This window comes from Wyeomyia smithii, chromosome 2 (assembly GCF_029784165.1).
Source record: "Wyeomyia smithii strain HCP4-BCI-WySm-NY-G18 chromosome 2, ASM2978416v1, whole genome shotgun sequence".
NCBI classification, from domain to species: domain Eukaryota; kingdom Metazoa; phylum Arthropoda; class Insecta; order Diptera; family Culicidae; genus Wyeomyia; species Wyeomyia smithii.
The window spans coordinates 80,340,003-80,362,275 of NC_073695.1; the positions used below are offsets into that span (position 1 = coordinate 80,340,003).

The 22,273-nt window shown below is 37.4% G+C and overlaps 2 protein-coding genes and 2 long non-coding RNA genes across 5 annotated transcripts; 1 reads left to right on the forward strand and 3 right to left on the reverse strand.

The window, feature by feature from the left end:
• Position 1: 1 nt before the first annotated feature.
• LOC129722605 (RNA-binding protein 8A) lies at positions 2–2,227 on the reverse strand. Its single transcript, XM_055676199.1, has 2 exons — positions 1,455–2,227; positions 2–1,365 (listed from the first exon to the last, which is right to left on the reverse strand). Exon 1 carries the CDS (start codon positions 2,059–2,061, stop codon positions 1,567–1,569), a length of 495 nt encoding a protein of 164 aa, XP_055532174.1. The 5' UTR covers positions 2,062–2,227; the 3' UTR covers positions 2–1,365; positions 1,455–1,566.
• A 728-nt stretch (positions 2,228–2,955) lies between these two features.
• LOC129722606 (iron-sulfur clusters transporter ABCB7, mitochondrial) lies at positions 2,956–8,377 on the reverse strand. Of its 2 annotated transcripts, none has more exons than XM_055676201.1 (7): positions 8,201–8,377; positions 6,361–6,556; positions 5,283–5,406; positions 4,868–5,022; positions 4,644–4,810; positions 3,410–4,591; positions 2,956–3,354 (listed from the first exon to the last, which is right to left on the reverse strand). In XM_055676201.1, exons 1-7 carry the CDS (start codon positions 8,327–8,329, stop codon positions 3,118–3,120), a joined length of 2,190 nt encoding a protein of 729 aa, XP_055532176.1. In that variant the 5' UTR covers positions 8,330–8,377; the 3' UTR covers positions 2,956–3,117. The 2 variants fall into 2 exon arrangements, with proteins under 2 accessions (XP_055532176.1, XP_055532175.1); XM_055676200.1 differs by having other exon boundaries at positions 5,283–5,622.
• Positions 8,378–18,044: 9,667 nt separating this feature from the next.
• LOC129722609 (uncharacterized) lies at positions 18,045–20,733 on the forward strand. The gene is made up of 4 exons (XR_008727627.1): positions 18,045–18,296; positions 18,359–18,530; positions 18,600–18,719; positions 18,806–20,733. It is a non-coding gene; the product is annotated as an uncharacterized LOC129722609 (long non-coding RNA).
• Positions 18,536–21,190, reverse strand: LOC129722608 (uncharacterized). Its single transcript, XR_008727626.1, has 3 exons — positions 20,968–21,190; positions 20,739–20,910; positions 18,536–20,669 (listed from the first exon to the last, which is right to left on the reverse strand). It is a non-coding gene; the product is annotated as an uncharacterized LOC129722608 (long non-coding RNA).
• Positions 21,191–22,273: the final 1,083 nt, after the last annotated feature.

Below are 22,273 nucleotides of genomic sequence, written 5' to 3' on the forward strand. Positions count from 1 at the left end.
GGTTTATCAAACCAAACGTGTTTCCTCGCCAAAGACTGAAATTGAAGACGTTCACTCAATTCAAAGTTCCACTGATCTAGCACCAACACGACCAGTGGTTGGCAACATCATTAGATTTTTTGTTTTCTAAAATAAACTTAAACTGACTTTATTTTTCTTTTAGTTTTTTAAATAGCACACAACAAGTTTTTCAAAAATATTTACGTTCTCTAACATTCGCTCTAAATACTGGATATACTCGGCCATCAACTAGAAGCCGAAAAGAGGCTCTCAAACGTGTTAAAATTACCATAAAGAGAATCTCAAGGGACATTTATGAATCCTCGAAGATTTTCAACTGAACACATTTGTAATCATGAATGGACTCTAAGACTAACTTCAATATTACTTTCAAAGTGATTGAATCCGATCGCAGCGAATAGGAAGAAGGGGTCCTAAAACTCGTCCAGGATAAGTCATATTTTATACAGATGGCTTTAAAATGGGTGAATCTACAGGCGCTGAGGACACTGACCAGTGATCATATTTAAATTCCAATGGAACAGTGGTCCACAGTTTTTTAAGCTTGAATAAATGCTATTTTAACATGCACAAGTATTTGTTTGGCTCGGAAATATAGGTATGCCATCTACACTTTCTCAGATAGTCAAGCAGCCCCCAATGCACTGAAAGCATACAAAAACTGTATCTTACGATAGCAAATCATCTCGTGAAAAATAAAAATAAGAGCATCAAGAATGAATAAATTTTTGATCCGAATTAACTTTCTGAAAGCTATACTTTGGTTAAAAAGCCAGTTTTTGTAAGGATTTCTTATTGCCGTTCCTCTGCAAATAAGTGTTTCAAAAGTGAAATTGTTAGTGACTAACCTTGAATAACCAATCTAAAAATTAATGAAATTATGAGATTTGCTAATTGAAAATCAGCATCGTCAATTGGCGATTAAACCATTTATTTTTGTTCTTGATTAGGTATTCGTACTTTATACTTTCTTCTCTCAGCCGTACAACTTATTTAAAATTGAAATTCCACGAAAAAATATATTCTTCTAAAATTTAACTACACTCATGTCACAAATTCCACGTCAACCAAATGAACGTGATGGAACGGACAGAATAACTCGAATTACTAATTGTTTTTTTTTTTTTTACAATAGAAATTAACAAGTTCTCCTATTCCGCTAACATATTATTCCTCTCATAGATACACTGGCCGACAGTGTTCTGCATCGACGGCCACCGGAACAAAAGTTACACATGAAAAAGAATTGAATGAACTATTGGAAGAACTGATGAATATTGGCCATAATCCAACTCCGGACAGTACAACGTGCGGGGGCAATTCAGAGAACATCAAATTGGACTCCTGCGTACAAACCGATCCAATGTATAGAAAAATTTGCAGCTCACTCAAAGACGTCAAACTAATCGCATCAACAATGTAATTTCACTTACCCAAATTCTGTTTTGTTTCTTGTTATTAAATCCTGGTTTTATTATACGTTTTCGTTTAATACATGTTTTGTTTATGAGTTAAATAAGAAACTTGTCAAAAAGCTGTTCTTCCCTATCGTCTCCGACGTTCGCCAGACTTTTTCAGCTTCTTTGGGCCTTTCACGAAGCACCAATCAACGGCGATAGTTTGACCCAAAATCTCTGATCCATTAAGTGCCTCCTTTGCCGCTAATGCTTGTTTGTAGGTTTCGTATTCGACCAAAGCGTACCCTTTTAGAAAACCGGTGCGACGATCCAGATTCAGGTGTATATTTTTAATGTCTCCGAATTCACAGAACTTTTCCTGTATGTCATCTTCTTGTGCTTCCTCATGAATCGATGTTACGAAGAGAATCCATCCTTCCACTGAACGTTGCGGCCCGGGCTCGGATTCGTCTTCATCATCTTGAAGGCGTTCGTAATCGATTGCCTCGCGAGGGATGCTCTCGTTGCCAAAGCCGCGTCCTTTGCGTTTACGTGCTTTCTCCTTCAACCGAGCGATTCCCTGATCGCCGTCTTCGTCCACTTCGAATTCCTCGTGATTATAAATGTCCAACACATCCGTCATGGTTCCTGGTAGGCAGCCGCAATGTTGAATTAGAAACTATTTTTTGGAATACACGCTTCCTAGCTGCGTGTTTTATTTTCTAAATTTTACTTTATAATTTATGCTTCGAAAAGTACACCGCATAAAATCACAAGCACTGTCACTGGCAGAACGCAAACGCGATGACAGCAGAGCTGCCAGAATATCTACCAACAAAAAGCACCAATGTATTTTTTATTGAAAATAGATCAGTTTTGTTGTTTCATATCTAGGTTATTTTAAATGATTCAAGGTGTATCATTATCTTTATCATTAATATATACAATATATTCATTAATGTAATAAATACGCTAAATACCTTGTAAAGATTATCCAAAAAATATAATACCTGGCCGCTTTGTTTCAACCAGTCAAACAAACTTATCGTTTTTGTCAAACAATAACCTACATGAAATATTTCACTCAGCAGAAAATAATTTTAAATTGATGTCCGTATGCACCTCTGAATTTGTAAATTCAAAATCGAAAGAGTGATGCATCATATTAGAGGAAAAGTCGAACAATTTGCTATTATTTTGTATAAAATGACGAAATGTCAACTCGAATTTTCATCCTATGAACCAGTAAAAGCAATGGAGTTATTGACTAAATCATGTTTCTGCATTTTCGATATTTCCGAGTCTTGTGCCTTGGAAATTAGAAGTGGTGGCTCTAAGTCGGCCATTTGTGGTTTCAATACTGTTTCACCTTAAATAGATCACATGAAATACAGCCAACTTTTCTGAAGCCTTTCAATTATTATCTAAGATGAAAAATTCGATTTTTAAACTGCAGAGGTGAAATTTCTTCTTAATAAACCATACATATTTCCGTTTAAATTCATTTGAGTTTCTCTAGAGTAAAACATCTCATCGATTCGAATAAATAATGTTCCTATAAAATAACATCGCATGATTTATTTATTCTATAAAAGCATAAATATGTACAGAATCGATTTTATACATCCTTAAAGCATTGCAACAGCTTCTATTTTCCTGCGCTACTGTGTTTGTTCCTCATAATTTAGATCTTATACTGCTATTTATCAATGTTGCTTTTCACATTATTTCCAATGTTATACATTTTGTTTTGTGTTTCCCAAAGTTTTGAATAAAGTCCACCACTCCTCAGCAGTTCTTCATGCGTACCTCGCTGTCCGACATAGCCATTCTCTAGCACTAGAATTTCATCCGCGTCCATGACTGTAGACAGTCTATGGGCAATACAGATACTAGTCCTATGCTCCGTCGCTCGCTCAAGCGCTTCCAGAATGTTCTATGCAAAAAAAAAAAATTAAACAATGCAGTCGATAGAACTAACTTTCACTTACTTGCTCAGTTATAGAATCCAAACTACTGGTGGCTTCATCAAATATCAGTATCGGAGAATTCTTCAAAATCGCTCTAGCAATAGCTACTCGCTGTTTTTCGCCACCGGATAATTTAAGGCCACGTTCACCAACTTGAGTGTCGTACTGCTTGGGCCATCTCTTGATGGAATCATGCAAATCGGCCATTCGAGCGGCTTGTTCCATTTCTTCCTGGCTTTTTGTTAAATCGCCATAGTGAATATTATGTCTTATAGTGTCGTGAAACAACACCGAATCTTGCGGAACTATGGCAATGGCTTTGCGTAAGCTTGTGAGATCAACTTCACGAATATCTTGTCCATTGATTAAAATCTGGCCAGAGGTCGGCTCGAAAAACCTATACAACAAGCGTACAACCGAGGATTTGCCAGATCCAGATCCACCAACGATAGCAACTTTTTTGCCGGGAGAAATTGTAAAACTGAGCTTATCAAAAATGTCGTTACTGTTTTTGTATCGAAAACAGACGTCCTTGAATTCGATCGAAGCGGTCTCTCGGTCAATGCGTAATGCGGGAGCGTTGTCCACATTTTGAATGGCACTTTCAACTCCCATCAAAGTGAACATTGTTCTCATGTCCAGCAAGGCTTGCCGTACTTCTCGGTAAACGCTACCAAGAAATCCTAGTGGTATAGATAGCTGAAATAGCAATCCGTTAACCATCACTAAATCACCCACGGTCATGTTACCCTTCACAATCTCGTTTGCTGCCATAACCATGATCGTACTAAGAGCAACGCTGAATATGGCATTCTGGCCAAAATTCAATAATGCTAAGCTTGTACTAGTTTTCAAACTAGCTGCTTCGTATTTCTTCAGTACATCGTCATAACGCTGCGCTTCGTACAACTCATTATTAAAATATTTCACGGTTTCATAGTTAATTAGTGAATCCACAGCTTTATTGCCAGCTTCATTTTCCGCTTGATTCATGTATACTCGAAACTTCGTTCTCCACTGGGTAACTGCTAGGGTATATGCACTGTACACTCCAACGCAACCCATCGAAAGACCGGCATAGGCAAGACCGCATTTCATACCCAGAATGCTCGATACCAGTGCCATTTCGAAGATAGTTGGCACGACGTTGAATACCATCGCCGTCAGCACAAAGTTAATGCCACGAGATCCACGATCTATGGTCTGCCAATAAACAACATATAGATCATCTACCGTAAATAAAAGTTAAAGTTACCTTTGACAAAGCACCGGTTTGTTTGCTCAAGTGGAATTGTAAATCTAAATTATGTAGGTGAAGGAACACGTTAGTGGCGATTTTTCGTATCGAGTGTTGGGCGACCCTGGCGAAAACAGCATTCCGAAGTTCGTTGAAACCTGCGGCACCGGCCCGAGCAATGCCATCTGCAGTTTAATAATTTATATAGTAAAATATGTGCCTCGAATGCGCTATGAACTTACATCCTAGCAGAACGGCTATTGTCATCGAGGCTGCCGCTTGAGGAACCGTATCCATATTCAGGTTGCTCAGGTTGTCTACTCCAATTTTGAACATGAATGGCACGCATACGTTCAGCACTTTGGCACCACCGAGTAGACTGAGGGATATCAGCACCCTGGAGTACGTTGAATATAAGAAGATTTATTCATTTGAGAGAGATTAACTTAGTAAAAATCTACCAAGTAACTAACAAGAACATTTTAGTTGACTTTTATACATGAAAGTCTGATCATATTAGTGTGCTTTTTCGATTTCCCTGTAAAAAGTTTTAGTATTAGTACAAGTATTGTTTCATTTATTTTTAATCTATCGATCTTTACAAAAATGCAAATGAAACAGTACTATCGTTTTCTACGCTAAATAACGAAAACTAACCTTTTTCTCACGAGTGCATCATCCTTTGGCCAAATATATGTCCCCATAGCCTTTATCATATCCGTGGCAGTGATCTCAGGCCCGTCGTAAGTGCCAATATTTTCCCCGGAAGCTGGATGATGCCCTATATGGAAACAAGGTCGAATTGGTTGTGTTTGCGGAGAATAAGTAGGGACTTGAAAGGTCTTCGGTACAGGACGTTGTTGTTGCTTTACTTGCGAAGGGGAAGCTTGAATACCGGCAGTAACATTGAGAGAACCGGCACCGCAACAGGCGGTGGATGTACTGAATGCAACCACACACGGTAATGCCGGTTGGAGTGAGCAACAAGTCTTGAAACCTATATGTATAGACAGTAGCGGTTGGAATTTCGAATCAGCCTTAATTAGACTAGAGCTGACTACAGTCATATAAAAAGCAACCAACGAAATTTGTGAGCAAAAACACTAGATCAAGGATTATTTAACATCATTCAAGTGTGAGACAAAGATGGTGATTATGATGAATGTGGAAGTAAAAAATTCAAACTACAAACAGACTGAAAACTAATACATAATTAATTACTAACAGGGAGTTTACACAAAACTTCTACTCAGATATCATTGACTAGAATTCCTATTTGCCAATGTTCTGAAGCATGGACACAACCATTTGCGCAATTTGATTTGCGTGGTTTGATTATTCTCTCGAACAAAGATGCATTCAAAAATAGTATTAATTCTCAGGTATTAATAAGTGGAAGCTGGCAAAAAGTTCTAACTAATAAAATAAATTTGTACAAAATTTTACATTCGTGGCTACAGACGGTATTACCAATTGTAAAATATTTTTGAATATTTTTGAAAATTTGCGTTTTCTATTATTCAAGCTAACTCGAATCTGTTGCTCACTTAAATTGCCGATGTATTCTAGAAAATCATAAGATTTCGATTGAAAAGTTAATTTACAAAAACAAGACCGTTAGCGATAATTTTTACCAGTTTCAACTATAACAGTTTTTGTCATTGACACGTAGACAGTTAGAAAAATAAAATCAAACAGGAAAAGGAGCTAACATTCAACTAACAACATACATTACCTTTATTGCGTTTCTTCTGAAAAATGCCCCCTAGCACATTTGTGCCCAAGGCGGTAGTTCTGGGTTGCGTTTTCCCACTTGCAAACCGAACAGGAACGGACTTCGCATGCCAATAGTTTCTAAGAATTCCATTATGTCCTTCCGGGCGATACTGTGCATAGTCAGTCTCAAGGAATTTCGATTGTGTGAATAAACTCTACAATGAAATTAGGATTTGTAAAGCTGCTCGAGTGTTGCTTTGATTTTATTGAGAAATTTTATGCATTCATCTAAATACATTGCCGCCATATTCCCTGAAGCAGTAGTGTCTGTAACAGTTGTTAAACTCGTAGCGCAGGTGTTGTATTCTTTAATTTTAAAACTGAGTAATCGTAAGGCAATATCGGCTATCGGTTCCATGGGAGGTGTTACCCCGAAAGCAATCGTTTTCAACTGGTGAATATTTTGTTCCACGAATAGGATTGTAAGACAAACGACTAAATTGTGACTGAGCAAATCTCCTGATATGAAGAAAAGCTGTTCTTCAAAATGATGATCGAATATGAAGCGATATTTTTCTCGTTGTATTTTTAGCGGTCTTAATTCTGGATCGTATTTGATAAAAGCATTTATTTCGTCCATGCTAACCTCCAGATAGTCATGAGGATTGTTTACTAAGAAAAAACCATATTCACACAAAAGTTTGGTATTATTGTGGATTCCATAACTTATAAATATTTGATCATATGATTTGTACGAAGATAAAGACGTTAGCTCATAGTATAATTCCACTTCAGTTCCTTTAGCTACCTTTTTATTAAAAGGTGTGTATGGTAGAGACAATCTAGAAGATGTTCTAGCGCTGTCTGAGTGATTGAAAAAGTCCAAATATGGAGCCAAAGCCATATTTGGTTCGTCGGATAGTTGTCTGGTGAATACCCATTCAGAATTGACATCGTATGCTTTCATATATTTTGGATCCAAATAAACGCTTCTAGTGTTAACTATGAAATATGCCCATTTGAAAAAATCTATATCTAGCCCTACAATATCTCCTTTCAACAAACTGTTTAGAATTGCAAATTGAGCTTTGATTATGTTATTTTGGACAACCATAGTTTTAAGAACAGTTTCTGGAAGAAAACTCATCTCTTTTGTAGAGCAAAAATAGGGCACTGTAAATTTATTAGGAAGCGTATCAAGATATGACTTATGTTTGTCTTTTTCGTATATACGAAGATGGCATAGATAGAACGCTAGAAGCGATTGAAACTGTATGCCGCAATTAGCGATGTCGGCAATTTTATCCAATTGGAAATGATCCTTGAAAACATTATTATTTTCAATGGTTTTTATGCTTATCAAAGCTTCGCTGGGAATTGCTATAATGCAATCTCCTGGTAGAATTGGCTTTCTCGAGTACAATCCTTTGCCCGATTCAGGAAAGTGGGCGATACGTAATTCCTTATGATTTTCCCATCCAAGCTTTTTCAGATATCTATATAGATCGATGTGATCACACACTTCACTAATTCGCTCGCACGATTGCCGTGCAGAGCGTTTTCGTTTCGTTCGCCCCATATCTGATTTGTAGTGTGTTCGATATTCGTAAACAAGTTTGATTATATAAGCTTCGGATGTTGACCTTGAATAGTTTCCACAAATCTTTAGTTTTCCGACTTTTCAAGAACGATTACTAATCAGCAGGTAGAAGAGATGGATCAGGATCTGTCCTGAAATATAGCAAATTGTTGATAAGGTAATTATCAACAGAAAGATCCATCTCTTCGACCATTAATTGTGGGGAAGTAGATGAATGCATAAAAACCGAAGGAATCGAAACTGGATAAGAATTACTCACTCTTGTGAAAAGGTGGCAATTTTCATTTACGTTAATTGAATGATATCGTAGTGAACTTCGCACTTTTTCTAACAGATTTTTATTCGTTTTGGTTGTTTGTTTTGATACTAAATACAGCACCGAAGCCATTATTTTCACGCGGTGGCGGCCGAGAAATTATTTTGCGATTTGACACATAAACGATCAATTTTTTTTGTTCCCAAAACGGGATTAAAGAAATCAGCTCACATTCTCGCGCCAAACGTTAAAGCAGACGCTTCGGAAAGTAAAAGCTAAGTCTTAAAATTTGGTTTTTGTGCCCGCGTGATTTTAATAATTGGATGTTTTGTAGCTTTTCCGCGATTATATGATCGAATTATTTGTGTGTGCATGATTGAAGAGTACATTAATACATTAATACATTAATATTGTTAATTTTTTAATATACATGCGTACATTAATATTGTTAATTTTTTGATTTTAATTTCCTTTCAACATTTAAGTTTTTCTAGGGTAGGTTAGAATAGGTTAGATTAAGTTTTTTCGAGAGTAAACATTTGGAACCATTCAAATATTACATAACGCGGAATTTGACAATTTTCAATACCCACCTGTAGAGTAGAAATGTTATGGGTACACGAATAAAACAAAAAAAAAAAAAAAATGATTCAAGCAAATCGGTGTCATTCTTTGAGAAACGCAAAACGGCTGTCCACCAATAGGAATAAAGCACCATCATTTAGATTTTCCCCTCTCCAGGGGCTGTGTAGGGGAAACGATTTCATTCACATCGGCTTCTATAAAAGAACGCGCGTTACCTGTGCGAGTTGATTCGTAAATTGGATGCAGTACAGTACACATCGCGGAAGCAACATATAGCGGAGAATTTCCTGCAGCAGTCAACAGTTAGCAACTGGAAGCTAACACTCACCTGAGGACAAGCCCTTCGTAGGCAACTGGTCCTTCACAAGCAAGCATCAAGCCCACGAGAGCCTACTAGCCCTTCGTAGGCAACTGGTTTCTCACAGGCAAGCACCAAGCTCACGACAATCTACTAGCCCTTCGTAGGCAATCAAAGATTTCGTGGGCAAGCTTCAGCAGTATCATCATCGTCAAATAATAATTGCGTTGCAGGATGATGCCTGTTCACGACAATGGCGCAGTTGGTGGCAATCCAGAACCATTAGAAAAAAGGTTAGTATATAGAAAAACATGCACGTCAGTATGTATGCAATCATACATCATGAAATGGAATCGAGTTCCAATTGGAATAATGACATCGCCTTTGAACGAGTAAACCTGAAGTGGATTTATATTTCAATTGGGAAGATTGAATATATATTTAAATAAAAAGGATATCTCTGATAGAAATGGCAGAGAATCCCGATGTTTGAAAAAAAAATTAGAAAGTTTAACTATGGTTGGAAAGACATAGTATTTTGATGAAGGATCAAAGTAAATTTAAGAACTGAGCTGAACTATGATTGAAAAGACATAGTTGTTGGCGTATTTCACAACCTAGAAAATAAGTGTTATGCAATATTCGTTTTTCTTTTGCTTACAGGCAGGCCAAACGAATGAAAAGAAAGCAACTGAAATACGAGCTGCTGAGGGTGAAAGCAGAATTGGAGAAAACAATTATAGAAAAGGAGGAATTAAGTCGCTGTTTGGCTGAGATGTGCCAGGATGGAAATTTCGACGGGGCTACGTCCAGTACGATGCATGATGAACAGACCAGTGGAAATGACACCTTACTCGCGACAATGAACAATTTGTCGCTGAGCAGTCTCAATATTCCCGAATGCACACCAACAGCAGGAGACACAGAAATTAACAAACGTGTTTATGATCACTGGAAAAATGTTTTCAACGCGTCGTTGAATCTGATCCAAGCTGACGATGAACAAACGAAATTTGATTTATTTCGCATTAAGGCAGGTCCATTGCTGCTTGAGTTGTTTGACGGTACTACCACACAACAAGGAATGCCGGATGAAGGATTGTTGGCATATTCAAATGCAATTGCTCGACTTGACGCTTATTTCGCTTCAAGAGCATACATTTTGTCTCAGCGTAGCAAACTGGCAAACATGGTCCAAAGAAACAGCGAGCCCAACATTGAGTATGTGAAACGTGTAGCAGCAGCCGCAAAGCTGTGTAACTACAAAACAGATGAGGAGTTTGAAGCAATATCTCGGACTATCACCAGGGGATCAACGGACAGTCGCATCCGAACACTTGCTTTTCGTATACTCACTGACGGAGGAACTCTCAACGAATTGATTGATCAAGTACGAAATCGGCAAGTGGAATTAGAAAACGAGGACGATTATCGCAGGCTCCATCAGTCGAGAGCCGAAACTATCGCTGCAATTTCGCAGCAACCACGTCGTGGCCAGTATCAAACGGCTAGAGTGTATAACAGTAACCGCGGGCGAGGAAGCTTCAGTCGCGTGGCTAGAATGCCTAATACCCAATCATGCTGGAGATGCTTGAGTGCATACCACACCCCATCTGACTGTTTTCATGTTGATAAAATATGTCGTAAATGTAATCGCCGTGGCCATCTTGAACGCGCATGTCCATCCAAAGTTAAACTAGAACCTCAAAAACGACACTGCACAGAAGACGAAGCGGAGCCTCAAAGAAAGATTGCAGCTATTCAAATGGAAGAGGACGTTGATCACAAGAAGGTAAAGCAAGTTGACAAAGAATAAATGAAATGTAAAATATGATATAAAATAAAATCCTGTTGATATGACTTGAATAAAATCTAGATAGAAATAAAAGAACATATGAATGACATGATGCAACTTTTACAGGTTCACCATCTCCCATCAACTGTTAAAACCAGTTTCGAATATAATCAAGTCGGAACAGCAATCCCGATTAGTGGAACTGGATATGTGGTAGCATATGTTGCTGGAATAGAAGTGTTGTTTTTTATTGACTCTGGGGCACAGGTCAACACTATTACAACACAAATATTCGATAGTATCCTCCAAGATGAAAATGCAAAACAAAATTTACATGCTCTAAAGTATGAGTCGGATAAAGTTTTACGTGCCTATGCCTCTCCAGGAAATATTGATGTGGTGGCCACCTTTTCGGCAGAGCTGTTCGTTTCAGATGAAAGGCCAACAACAATAGAACAGTTTTACGTAGTGCGTGAGTCCAGAGCTCTTCTAGGTTTCAATACAGCAACCCGGTACAGTTTACTGGCTGTAGGCTTAAATGTGCCAGTTGAAGGATCGATAGAACCAGATTGGCGATGTGAGTTCGTCACTATACATTCCATTCAAGGTACCAACAGTTCCGAATTTCCAAAATTCAACATACCTGCAGTTGTACTTAGTTATGATAGCACAATGCCACCCTCCAGAAATGTTTATACGCACATTCCAACAGCATTCAAAGAACTGACGAATCAAAAGCTGACTGAGTTACGCAGTGCCGGTATCATTGAAAAAGTGACAACGGATATGGACAGGAGATTTTGTTCTTCACTATTGGTAATCCCAAAAGGAAAATCGGATATTCGGCTTGTCGTTGATTTACGCGGACCAAATAAATGCATTCATAGAACGCCATTTAAAATGCCAACATTTGAGTCAATTCTAATGGAATTGCATGGTGCAACGTTTTTTTCCACAATTGATTTAACCAATGCGTTCTTCCACGTCGTGCTCGATGAAAATTCAAGACACCTCACAAATTTTTTCGCTGGAGATTCGCTTTACCGTTGTTGTCGTTTACCTTTTGGATTAACAAATGCTCCCGACATTTTCCAAGAGGCTATGCAAACTGTTATACTTGCAGGGTGCAAAGGTTGTGTGAACTACTTGGACGACATTTTATTATATGGGCGCTCGAAAGAAGAGCATGATCACAATCTTCAAATTGTTATGGAAAAACTGCAAGAGCATAACGTGAAAATTAACCATGGAAAATGCAAATTTTCACAGCAACAAACAAAATTTCTTGGATTCACATTGTCGTCCAAGGGATGGCAAATTGATGAAGAAAAAATCGGTGCAATCAAAAATTTTCGGAAACCCACGACACAAGCAGAAGCAAAAAGTTTCCTAGGTTTAATAACCTTCATTGAAAAATTCATTCCTCAACGCGCTGATAAAACACGCCAATTGCGTGAACTGGCCAACTCGAAGGAATTCTACTGGAACCAAGATCTCGAAGAGGAGTTTGAATTCTTGAAGAGCAGTGCATGGGATAGTATCAGAACGCTCGGGTATTTCAGTCGCACCGATAAAACGGAATTATTCGTTGATGCATCCCCGCATGGACTAGGAGCCGTCTTGATACAGTACGATACTGATTTTAAGCCACGTATAATTTCATGTGCATCGAAAGTGTTAACCTTGGCTGAGAAGAAATATCCGCAAACTCAAAAAGAGGCTCTAGCAATGGTATGGGGTGTAGAGCGTTTCTCGGTGTATCTCACGAGTATGAAGTTCACAATAAGAACTGACGCTGAATCAAACGAGTTCATTTTTGGGGGACAACATAGAATTGGTAAAAGGGCAATATCACGGGCGGAAGCATGGGCCCTAAGGCTTCAGCCATACGACTTCAACGTTGTCCGAGTTTCAGGGGAAATGAATGTTGCTGATGCGCTGTCTCGCTTAGTAATGCAATCACAGTATACTGAGGAATTTGATGACTCAACTGAAAAACATATGTTATACTTTATGGATAACGGCGTAATTGAACTGACATGGAATGATATCGAAGTTGAAACTGAACAAGATGCGGAGCTGATTGCAGTACGAGAAGCCATTAAGACTGGCCACTGGAACACTAATTTGAGACGATATGAATCAGAGGCAAAGAATTTAAGAACCTTGGGTGCATTGATTTTCATTGGAGACAAAAAGTTTATCAATACTTGGGAGAACAAAGGAGTAAAAATTCACAAATCGATTCCATTAAGTGCGCAGTCGAATGGAGCTGTTGAGCGGCAGAACAAAGGGATAAAAGACGCATTGACCGCAGCGAAGCTAGACAATATTAACTGGAAAACAGCTCTTGAGAAATACGTACACATACATAACAAGGTTCGACCTCTCTCGCGCCTTGGTGTCACACCTTTCGAATTACTTGTCGGGTGGAAATTTAGAGGCACCTTCCCGTTTTTGTGGGAGGCACTTCCTTCCGAAACAGTTGATAGAACGGACATCCGCGAGAAAGATGCTTCATCTAAATTACAGAGTAAAAAGTATGCCGATGCAATCAGAGGAGCGAGAGAGTCAGATATCGAAATAGGTGACAAAGTTTTTTTGGCTCAAAGCACAAGGCAAAAAGGTGACCCAACATATTTAAAGGATCGCTTCACTGTTGTTGCCAGAGAAGGAGCAAAGGTCGTTGTCCAAAATTCTAGAGGTGTAAGATATTCTAGAAACGTTCAGGAAATAAAAAAAGTTCCAGTAATGCTCAATGGTGAAGACGAGCGTGATACTATTGAGCTTAAGGAGCCTTCTGAGGAAATTCAACGGCATGAAGAGGAAACTGCGCATTTGCCAAACGCGGGAAGCCTGCTGAGTAGGCCTAGACGATCAACAAAACGGCCTTCACGTTTTAATGAAATGGTTCTGTATCACATATATGATTAAAGAGTAGAGAAGTTAGGTATTGTAGAGTAGAAATGTTATGGGTACACGAATAAAACAAAAAAAAAAAAAATGATTCAAGCAAATCGGTGTCATTCTTTGAGAAACGCAAAACGGCTGTCCACCAATAGGAATAAAGCACCATCATTTAGATTTTCCCCTCTCCAGGGGCTGTGTAGGGGAAACGATTTCATTCACATCGGCTTCTATAAAAGAACGCGCGTTACCTGTGCGAGTTGATTCGTAAATTGGATGCAGTACAGTACACATCGCGGAAGCAACATATAGCGGAGAATTTCCTGCAGCAGTCAACAGTTAGCAACTGGAAGCTAACACTCACCTGAGGACAAGCCCTTCGTAGGCAACTGGTCCTTCACAAGCAAGCATCAAGCCCACGAGAGCCTACTAGCCCTTCGTAGGCAACTGGTTTCTCACAGGCAAGCACCAAGCTCACGACAATCTACTAGCCCTTCGTAGGCAATCAAAGATTTCGTGGGCAAGCTTCAGCAGTATCATCATCGTCAAATAATAATTGCGTTGCAGGATGATGCCTGTTCACGACACCACCCACCCCCGCCTAACGCAATTTTACATGTTTGCCACACGCAATGTAACGCTTCGCTGAATACCCCCCCACCCCTGAGCGCTTTATGTATTATTTGAATGATCCCTTTAGATTTAGAACAAAATAAAAGTACATGAGCAGTGATGAACTATCAATCGAGGGTTTTGAGGACTTACTAAATACAGAGAAGTTCTCAAACCCAAACACCAGATTGGGAGATCGATCGGCAACAAGAAGAAAAATAGAGGAATGTGAGTACAGTGATTCTGAAACTAATATACCTAAAAAACTAAAGCTATGACGCAAAAGAAGAAAAAGACTGAATCCGTGATGGCGGATAACTTAGAAGAGATGGACACTACACGGACAAAAACGAGACCTAGAAATGAAACAGTCGACATGACCAACCGAAAGACACAATGTACCGACACTGAACATGAACTAACCCCAAAACCTAAGAGAACTAAACTCACTAACAACGACGAATGGATTAAAAATAATGATAATACAGTCTTTTTTATCGAAAACAGAAGATACAAGACAATAATAAACAAGAATCAGCTAAAGATTCAAGAAAAATCCACCCAATGGAACTCGCCAAAGTTCTTCATAGTTGTGGTGTCAAAGAATATAAAGAACAAAAGATAGCGGGACATGATAGGTTTAGAATAACCTTTAACCGACCACGACAAGCAGAAGTACTTATAAACTCCAAACTATTGAGAGATGAGTTCAAACTTCACATATACGTACCCAACATGATGAAGGAATCCATTGGGGTAGTAAGAAATGTACCTCCCTCCCTAACAGATTCAGATATACTTGAAAACATTCAAGCTGGCAAGAAGGAAATAATAAAAGTAGAATGTATTCAAAAGAAGGTAGGAGAAACCCTTACACCCACTTACTCGGTAAAATTTTTTGTAAAAGGACAGGAGCTACCAAATCAGGTGACAATTTTTGGCTTTCCAGCGAAAGTCACCGTTTATGTTTTTCCTCTGCGAATGTGTTTCAACTGCTGTAGGTACGGACATGCTGCTAAAGCATGTAAAAGTAACAGACCACGCTGTTCGTTAGAGCACGACGGAAGAAGCTGTAAAGCACAATCGCGATGTTGTCATTGCTTCGGTGGACACAAGGCAAACGACTGGAACTGTCCAGAAAGACAAAGATCTGATGGCATCCGAAAAAACTTACGTTTATTGAAGCTGCAAACCGCTTCCCCAAACAAAAATCCGTTCAGCACAGACTTAATTCGATAGAAACTTCCTCCGACCAAACGGTTATGCAGGAGTTGGCATTTTAATTAAAAATAATTTACAATTCGAGGAACTAAAAGTACCGAATCTCAACCCATTGGAAATGGTCGCTATCAAAACATTGAACACAATACCCAAATTACTCCTCATATCAATATACATCCCCCCACTGCCAGTCAGGAACCAAGATGTAAAAGAAAACTTTAAAAAACTAATCGACTTCGTTGAAAAGACGAATATACAAACTATAGTGGCAGGCGATTTCAACGCTCACCACCAAATTTGAAATTCATTACGAAATACATGCACTAGAGGAGAAATAATAGCCGATTTACTAGAAGATTCAAACTTAATAATATTGAATGACGGTTCCCCCACTCTCATTAAACCTCCAAACACAATACCATCTACCATTGATCTCACCTTAGCTTCTTCCGATATTTCCCCTAAATTAAACTGGGAAGTATTACATGACGAAATATCAAGCAACCACAAAATAATCAAGTTCGAATTACAAAACGCAGCACCGAATTTCAATAACCAACGAGAGTTCATCAGCAAGCAGAAAGCTTTAGAAAACATTAACAAAATAAATTTAAATTTAATTCAGGAGCAGCATGATGTAATACCAGTGATTAAACAGCAAATAGATAAAGCAAAATACAGACTTAAAAATAATAAACATACTCCAAAACACTGGTGGAACGATGATATAGAAAAACAACTCATTAAAAACAAGCACTTGGCAAACTACTTCCGAAACCAAACCTATGAGAATTTACTAAAATTTAAACAATCGAAAGCAAAACTCAAACAACTCATTAGAAAAGCCTCCAGAATAGACTGGAATAATTTGATTGATACAATAAATCCTAGTATGTCAACAAATGAACTCTGGAACACAATTAAACGTATCAGTGGTGGGTTCCCCAGTAAAAACAACTCAACTCTATTAAATGACACTAACCTTGCAACCCAATTTATCGAATGCAACTTCCCAACAATTCAAAATACAATAGTCTATCAAATGTAACCACCGCTCAAAGAAATTAAAATTAACTTTCAAGAAATCATCAAAATCATCAAATCTAAAAAAGACACATCATCACCTGGAATCGACAACATATCATTCTATTTTTTTAAACGATGTAAGCCAGAACTTATTATCAAAACAGTAACCATACTTAATGCCGTAGTTAACTCTGGTATAATTCCAGATGATTGGCGCGACATTAAAATCGTTCCAATACTTAAACCATCCAAAAACCCTAATGAACCGTTATCATACAGACCATTAGCCATGATTAGCGTTATTATAAAACTTATTAATATTATTATGAAGCGTAGGCTAACTGAACATATAGAAACAGACAATATGTTACCAGCTTACTCGTTTGGCTTTAGAAAAAGAACCTCTGCAATTAACTGCGTTAACACATTTCTGACCCACGTGTACAATGCAAAAAGAGAAAACGAAGTTGTTATAACAACCTTCTTAGATTTATCGAAAGCATTCGACAACGTAGATATCAAAAAACTACTTGATACCTTAGATGAGACTAATATCCCACCAGAACTCATAAACTGGATATTCAACTATTTACAGAAAAGGAACATGATACTAAAACTAAACAATAACACGGAAATCAGACGAGTAACTAACAAAGGTCTTCCCCAAGGCTGTCCATTATCCATTTAAAATTTTATTCAACCTGTACACTATGAAAGTCCATACCCTATCCGGCCCAAACAGTACACGTTGACCCACAGTAACCCGTACTCTGTCTTGTCAAACTACTCGACGAATAATGAACGAAATGGATTTTCTTTTTTTCGGCTTTATAGAGCCTCAATGAAAATTCCATAAGAAACTGTCAAAAAGTTCTTTGCAAAATCAATGCAGCATTTTTCGAGTGGGAACGAGACAAAAGCAGGGCTGCGCAGGTACACCGCCTTCATAAACTACTCAAACAGTGATTTTATTCAGATGATGGTACCATTGGAGTAGTTCATTTTGTACCAACTTTTTTGGAAGATTTCTTCCTGAATGTTACGTATGTCTTACGTATGTGGTTTGCACATGGGCGAACAGTCGTTGAAGCGATTTTGAGCTGATTTCGAGCAGTTTCAATATGTGATTTTCAAATTGAAGGACAACGATAGAAAAATTTTGAAAAACACGTTTTGCAGCTGCAGCTCTTTCAGATGATTTAAAAAACTGATAGTTAAAAAACCCAATTGTGTCATGTGTGTTATTTTGTTACACGAACGTTTATACTCGCGATCTGCTCTAATGAACAGCTGATTTCTTTTTTTTCTCGCTTTGGCGCAGACCTGTTGGTCCATGACAGCCAAGTCTTATGCGTTACTGTCAAGTGACAGTTTGTATCGAAAAAATTAATTTATTCGAATAGATTGTTTTGTATATTTTCGTTCGCGTGATCTTAGTTTGCTATGTAACAGTTTGAAGAGTATGTTGAGTTGTGTTTTTAAGTGATCGATCCTAAATGCTAATTTTAATTTTCCTTATGAACAAAGCTAGCTGTTTAATATTGTTTATGTTATTTTCAGTTAAAATAAGTATCAAATCAAGTTTCTTCGAAGTATTTGTGCCGTGTCAAATAAATGTTATGTGAAGAAAAAAAAAGTTTTTTCGAGAGTACTGGGTATTTATTTCTTACATTACTGTATTTAGGACAGTTATATAAAATGTGTTCTATGTTTTCAGGTACATTGCATGAATTACAGTTTTCGTTAGGGACCAATCCCCATTTATATAGTCTATCCTTTGTGGCTAAGTGGCATGAGCGTAGTCTGGATAATGTTATCGTGAGATCGTTCGGCAAACATATGTTTTGGAACCATGGCTCCAGTTTGATCGTTGGCATAATTTTGTAGTGGTAAGTTCCTTTGTCATTTGAAATTTCTTTGTATTTTTCATTCCATAAGCAAATTATTTCATGTTTCAGGCTAAGGGTCAAGTCGTCTTTGGAGAGTCGTCGATTTCAGTTCTTGTTGTTCAAAGCTTAGCTGCATGATCAGCTCTGTCGTTTCCCGTTAGATGAATATGTCCAGGAATCCATTGAATGGTGAGACTGTCTATTTGCGATCTATTAATTAATTCATAAATGGTACAGATTAAAAAGTTTCCATCATTTTTCTTACTTTGAATTAGTTTTGCAGCACTTTGACTATCGGTAAATACATCAGCTTTGGAAATGCTCTTGATTATTAAGTACTCAATAGCTTTGATGATAGCGGCTATCTCCGCGTTCATAATTGTGAATTGTGATTTAAGTCTCCCACTTTGCGACAATTTCTCTGCTTCATCGTATATACCATAACCTGTTCGTCCGTCAATTTTTGAGCCGTCAGTGAAAGTTTTATAATAATCAGCGTAAGATGTTTGTATTAAGCCAAGAACTGTTTGTTTCTGTACTGTTGTGGAGTAGTTTTTCTTTTCAAATGATTCTATTTCTGGATGTATAATAATTTTTTCTGAGTTTTCATAAGGAACTGCACGTGCAAGCTGTAATAAATGGTAATTGTTCAAACTAGCTATCTTTTCAAGGTAAGTATGGTGCTTTGGTAAATCGTCTTCTTGAATAAATTTATATAGGTAATGAATAATTGGGCTATTTTGGTAGTAAAGGGCTTTACAGATTTTCCTTGATTGCTAAGTACTCAGCTCTTTCCCTCAATGGTAACTGGTAATGGTTTCTGATAGAATTACATGATTTGGAGTTGATTTAAGGTATCTCATTGATACTCTAATTGCGAGGTTTTGTACTGTTTGCAGTTTGGTGAAGTTGGTTGTCGGGGCTGCTGCTGTAATTGTCAGTCCGTAGTCAATTTGTGGTTGTACTATTGCTTTAGATATATTGAGTGTGGTACGAGGGTGGGCTCCATTTTTCCGTTTAGTTATCATTTTAATTATGTTGATTTTCTTTTTAATTTTCGCTACTGTCGTTTCGATATGTTTATTGTAGTTGAGTCTATAATCAATGTATATCCCTAAGAATTTTTGTACTGGTTTTGCTTCTATTTAATGATTGTTGATTTTTATTATCTATCGGATGAAATTTGTGTGTCATGACCATAGTGGCGCATTTATCTGTGTTTATCGTCATTCCTATACTATTTAAGTGGTTGGTTATTTCTGCTAAGAAATTGTTCGTATTCTTTACTGCTAATGATAAATTCTTTGCCTTAACCATTACTGTGAAGTCATCAGCGAATTGGAACAATATTCTGTTTGGGCCGGATAGGGTATGGACTTTCATAGTGTACAGGTTGAATAAAATTTTAAATTGATAATGGACAGCCTTGTGGAAGACCTTTGTTAGTTACTCGTCTGATTTCCGTGTTATTGTTTAGTTTTAGTATTATGTTCCTTTTCTGTAAATAGTTGAATATCCAGTTTATGAGTTCTGGTGGGATATTAGTCTCATCTAAGGTATCAAGTAGTTTTTTGATATCTACGTTGTCGAATGCTTTCGATAAATCTAAGAAGGTTGTTATAACAACTTCGTTTTCTCTTTTTGCATTGTACACGTGGGTCAGAAATGTGTTAACGCAGTTAATTGCAGAGGTTCTTTTTCTAAAGCCAAACGAGTAAGCTGGTAACATATTGTCTGTTTCTATATGTTCAGTTAGCCTACGCTTTATAATAAAATTAATAAGTTTTATAATAACGCTAATCATGGCTAATGGTCTGTATGATAACGGTTCATTAGGGTTTTTGGATGGTTTAAGTATTGGAACGATTTTAATGTCGCGCCAATCATCTGGAATTATACCAGAGTTAACTACGGCATTAAGTATGGTTACTGTTTTGATAATAAGTTCTGGCTTACATCGTTTAAGAAAATCTGTACCATTTATAAATTAATTAATAGATCGCAAATAGACAGTCTCACCATTCAATGGATTCCTGGACATATTCATCTAACGGGAAACGACAGAGCTGATCATGCAGCTAAGCTTTGAACAACAAGAACTGAAATCGACGACTTTCCAAAGACGACTTGACCCTTAGCCTGAAACATGAAATAATTTGCTTATGGAATGCAAAATACAAAGAAATTTCAAATGACAAAGGAACTTACCATTACAAAATTATGCCAACGATCAAACTGGAGCCATGGTTCCAAAACATATGTTTGCCGAACGATCTCACGATAACATTATCCAGACTACGCTCATGCCACTTAGCCACAAAGGATAGACTATATAAATGGGGATTGGTCCCTAACGAAAACTGTAATTCATGCAATGTACCTGAAAACATAGAACACATTTTATATAACTAAATACAGTAATGTAAGAAATAAATACCCAGTACTCTCGAAAAAACTTTTTTTTTTCTTCACATAACATTCATTTGACACGGCACAAATACTTCGAAGAAACTTGATTTGATACTTATTTTAACTGAAAATAACATAAACAATATTAAACAGCTAGCTTTGTTCATAAGGGAAATTAAAATTAGTATTTAGGATCGATCACTTAAAAACACAACTCAACATACTCTTCAAACTGTTACATAGCAAACTAAGATCACGCGAACGAAAATATACAAAACAATCTATTCGAATAAATTAATTTTTTTCGATACAAACTGTCACTTGACAGTAACGCATAAGACTTGGCTGTCATGGACCAACAGGTCTGCGCCAAAGCGAGAAAAAAAAGAAATCTGCTGTTCATTAGAGCAGATCGCGAGTATAAACGTTCGTGTAACAAAATAACACACATGACACAATTGGGTTTTTTAACTATCAGTTTTTTAAATCATCTGAAAGAGCTGCAGCTGCAAAACGTGTTTTTCAAAATTTTTCTATCGTTGTCCTTCAATTTGAAAATCACATATTGAAACTGCTCGAAATCAGCTCAAAATCGCTTCAACGACTGTTCGCCCATGTGAAAACCACATACATAAGACATACGTAACATTCAGGAAGAAATCTTCCAAAAAAGTTGGTACAAAATGAACTACTCCAATGGTACCATCATCTGAATAAAATCACTGTTTGAGTAGTTTATGAAGGCGGTGTACCTGCGCAGCCCTGCTTTTGTCTCGTTCCCACTCGAAAAATGCTGCATTGATTTAGCAAAAAACTTTTTGACAGTTTCTTATGGAATTTTCATTGAGGCTCTATAAAGCCGAAAAAAAGAAAATCCATTTCGTTTATTATTTGTCGAGTAGTTTGACAGGACAGAGTACGGGTTACTGTGGGTCAACGTGTACAAAAAAAATCGTTAGTGTTAACGTACACACTTAGATATTATCATCGAGTACCTGGTCGAGTACGGTAAAATACATTACCGAGATTTCAACAACTGAGATCTCAGTAAAAATCTCGGTAATACATTAAAATACCGAGATTCTGTAAAACCGAAAATTGAAAACCTGTCAAACTTCGGTAATGTTTTGCCGAGATACTCAATAAATAAATACGGAACTCGGAAATTTTACCTGTCAAATTATTACGAGAACTTCGGTAAAATTTACTGAAGTACGTATTTTGCGAGTTGTTCAGATAAACCCAGAATATGATCAAAACCGATTAAATATACAAATAAATTTATTAATTAATAAGTCAATTGCTTCAACAAAACAGAGCATTAGTGTAAACGG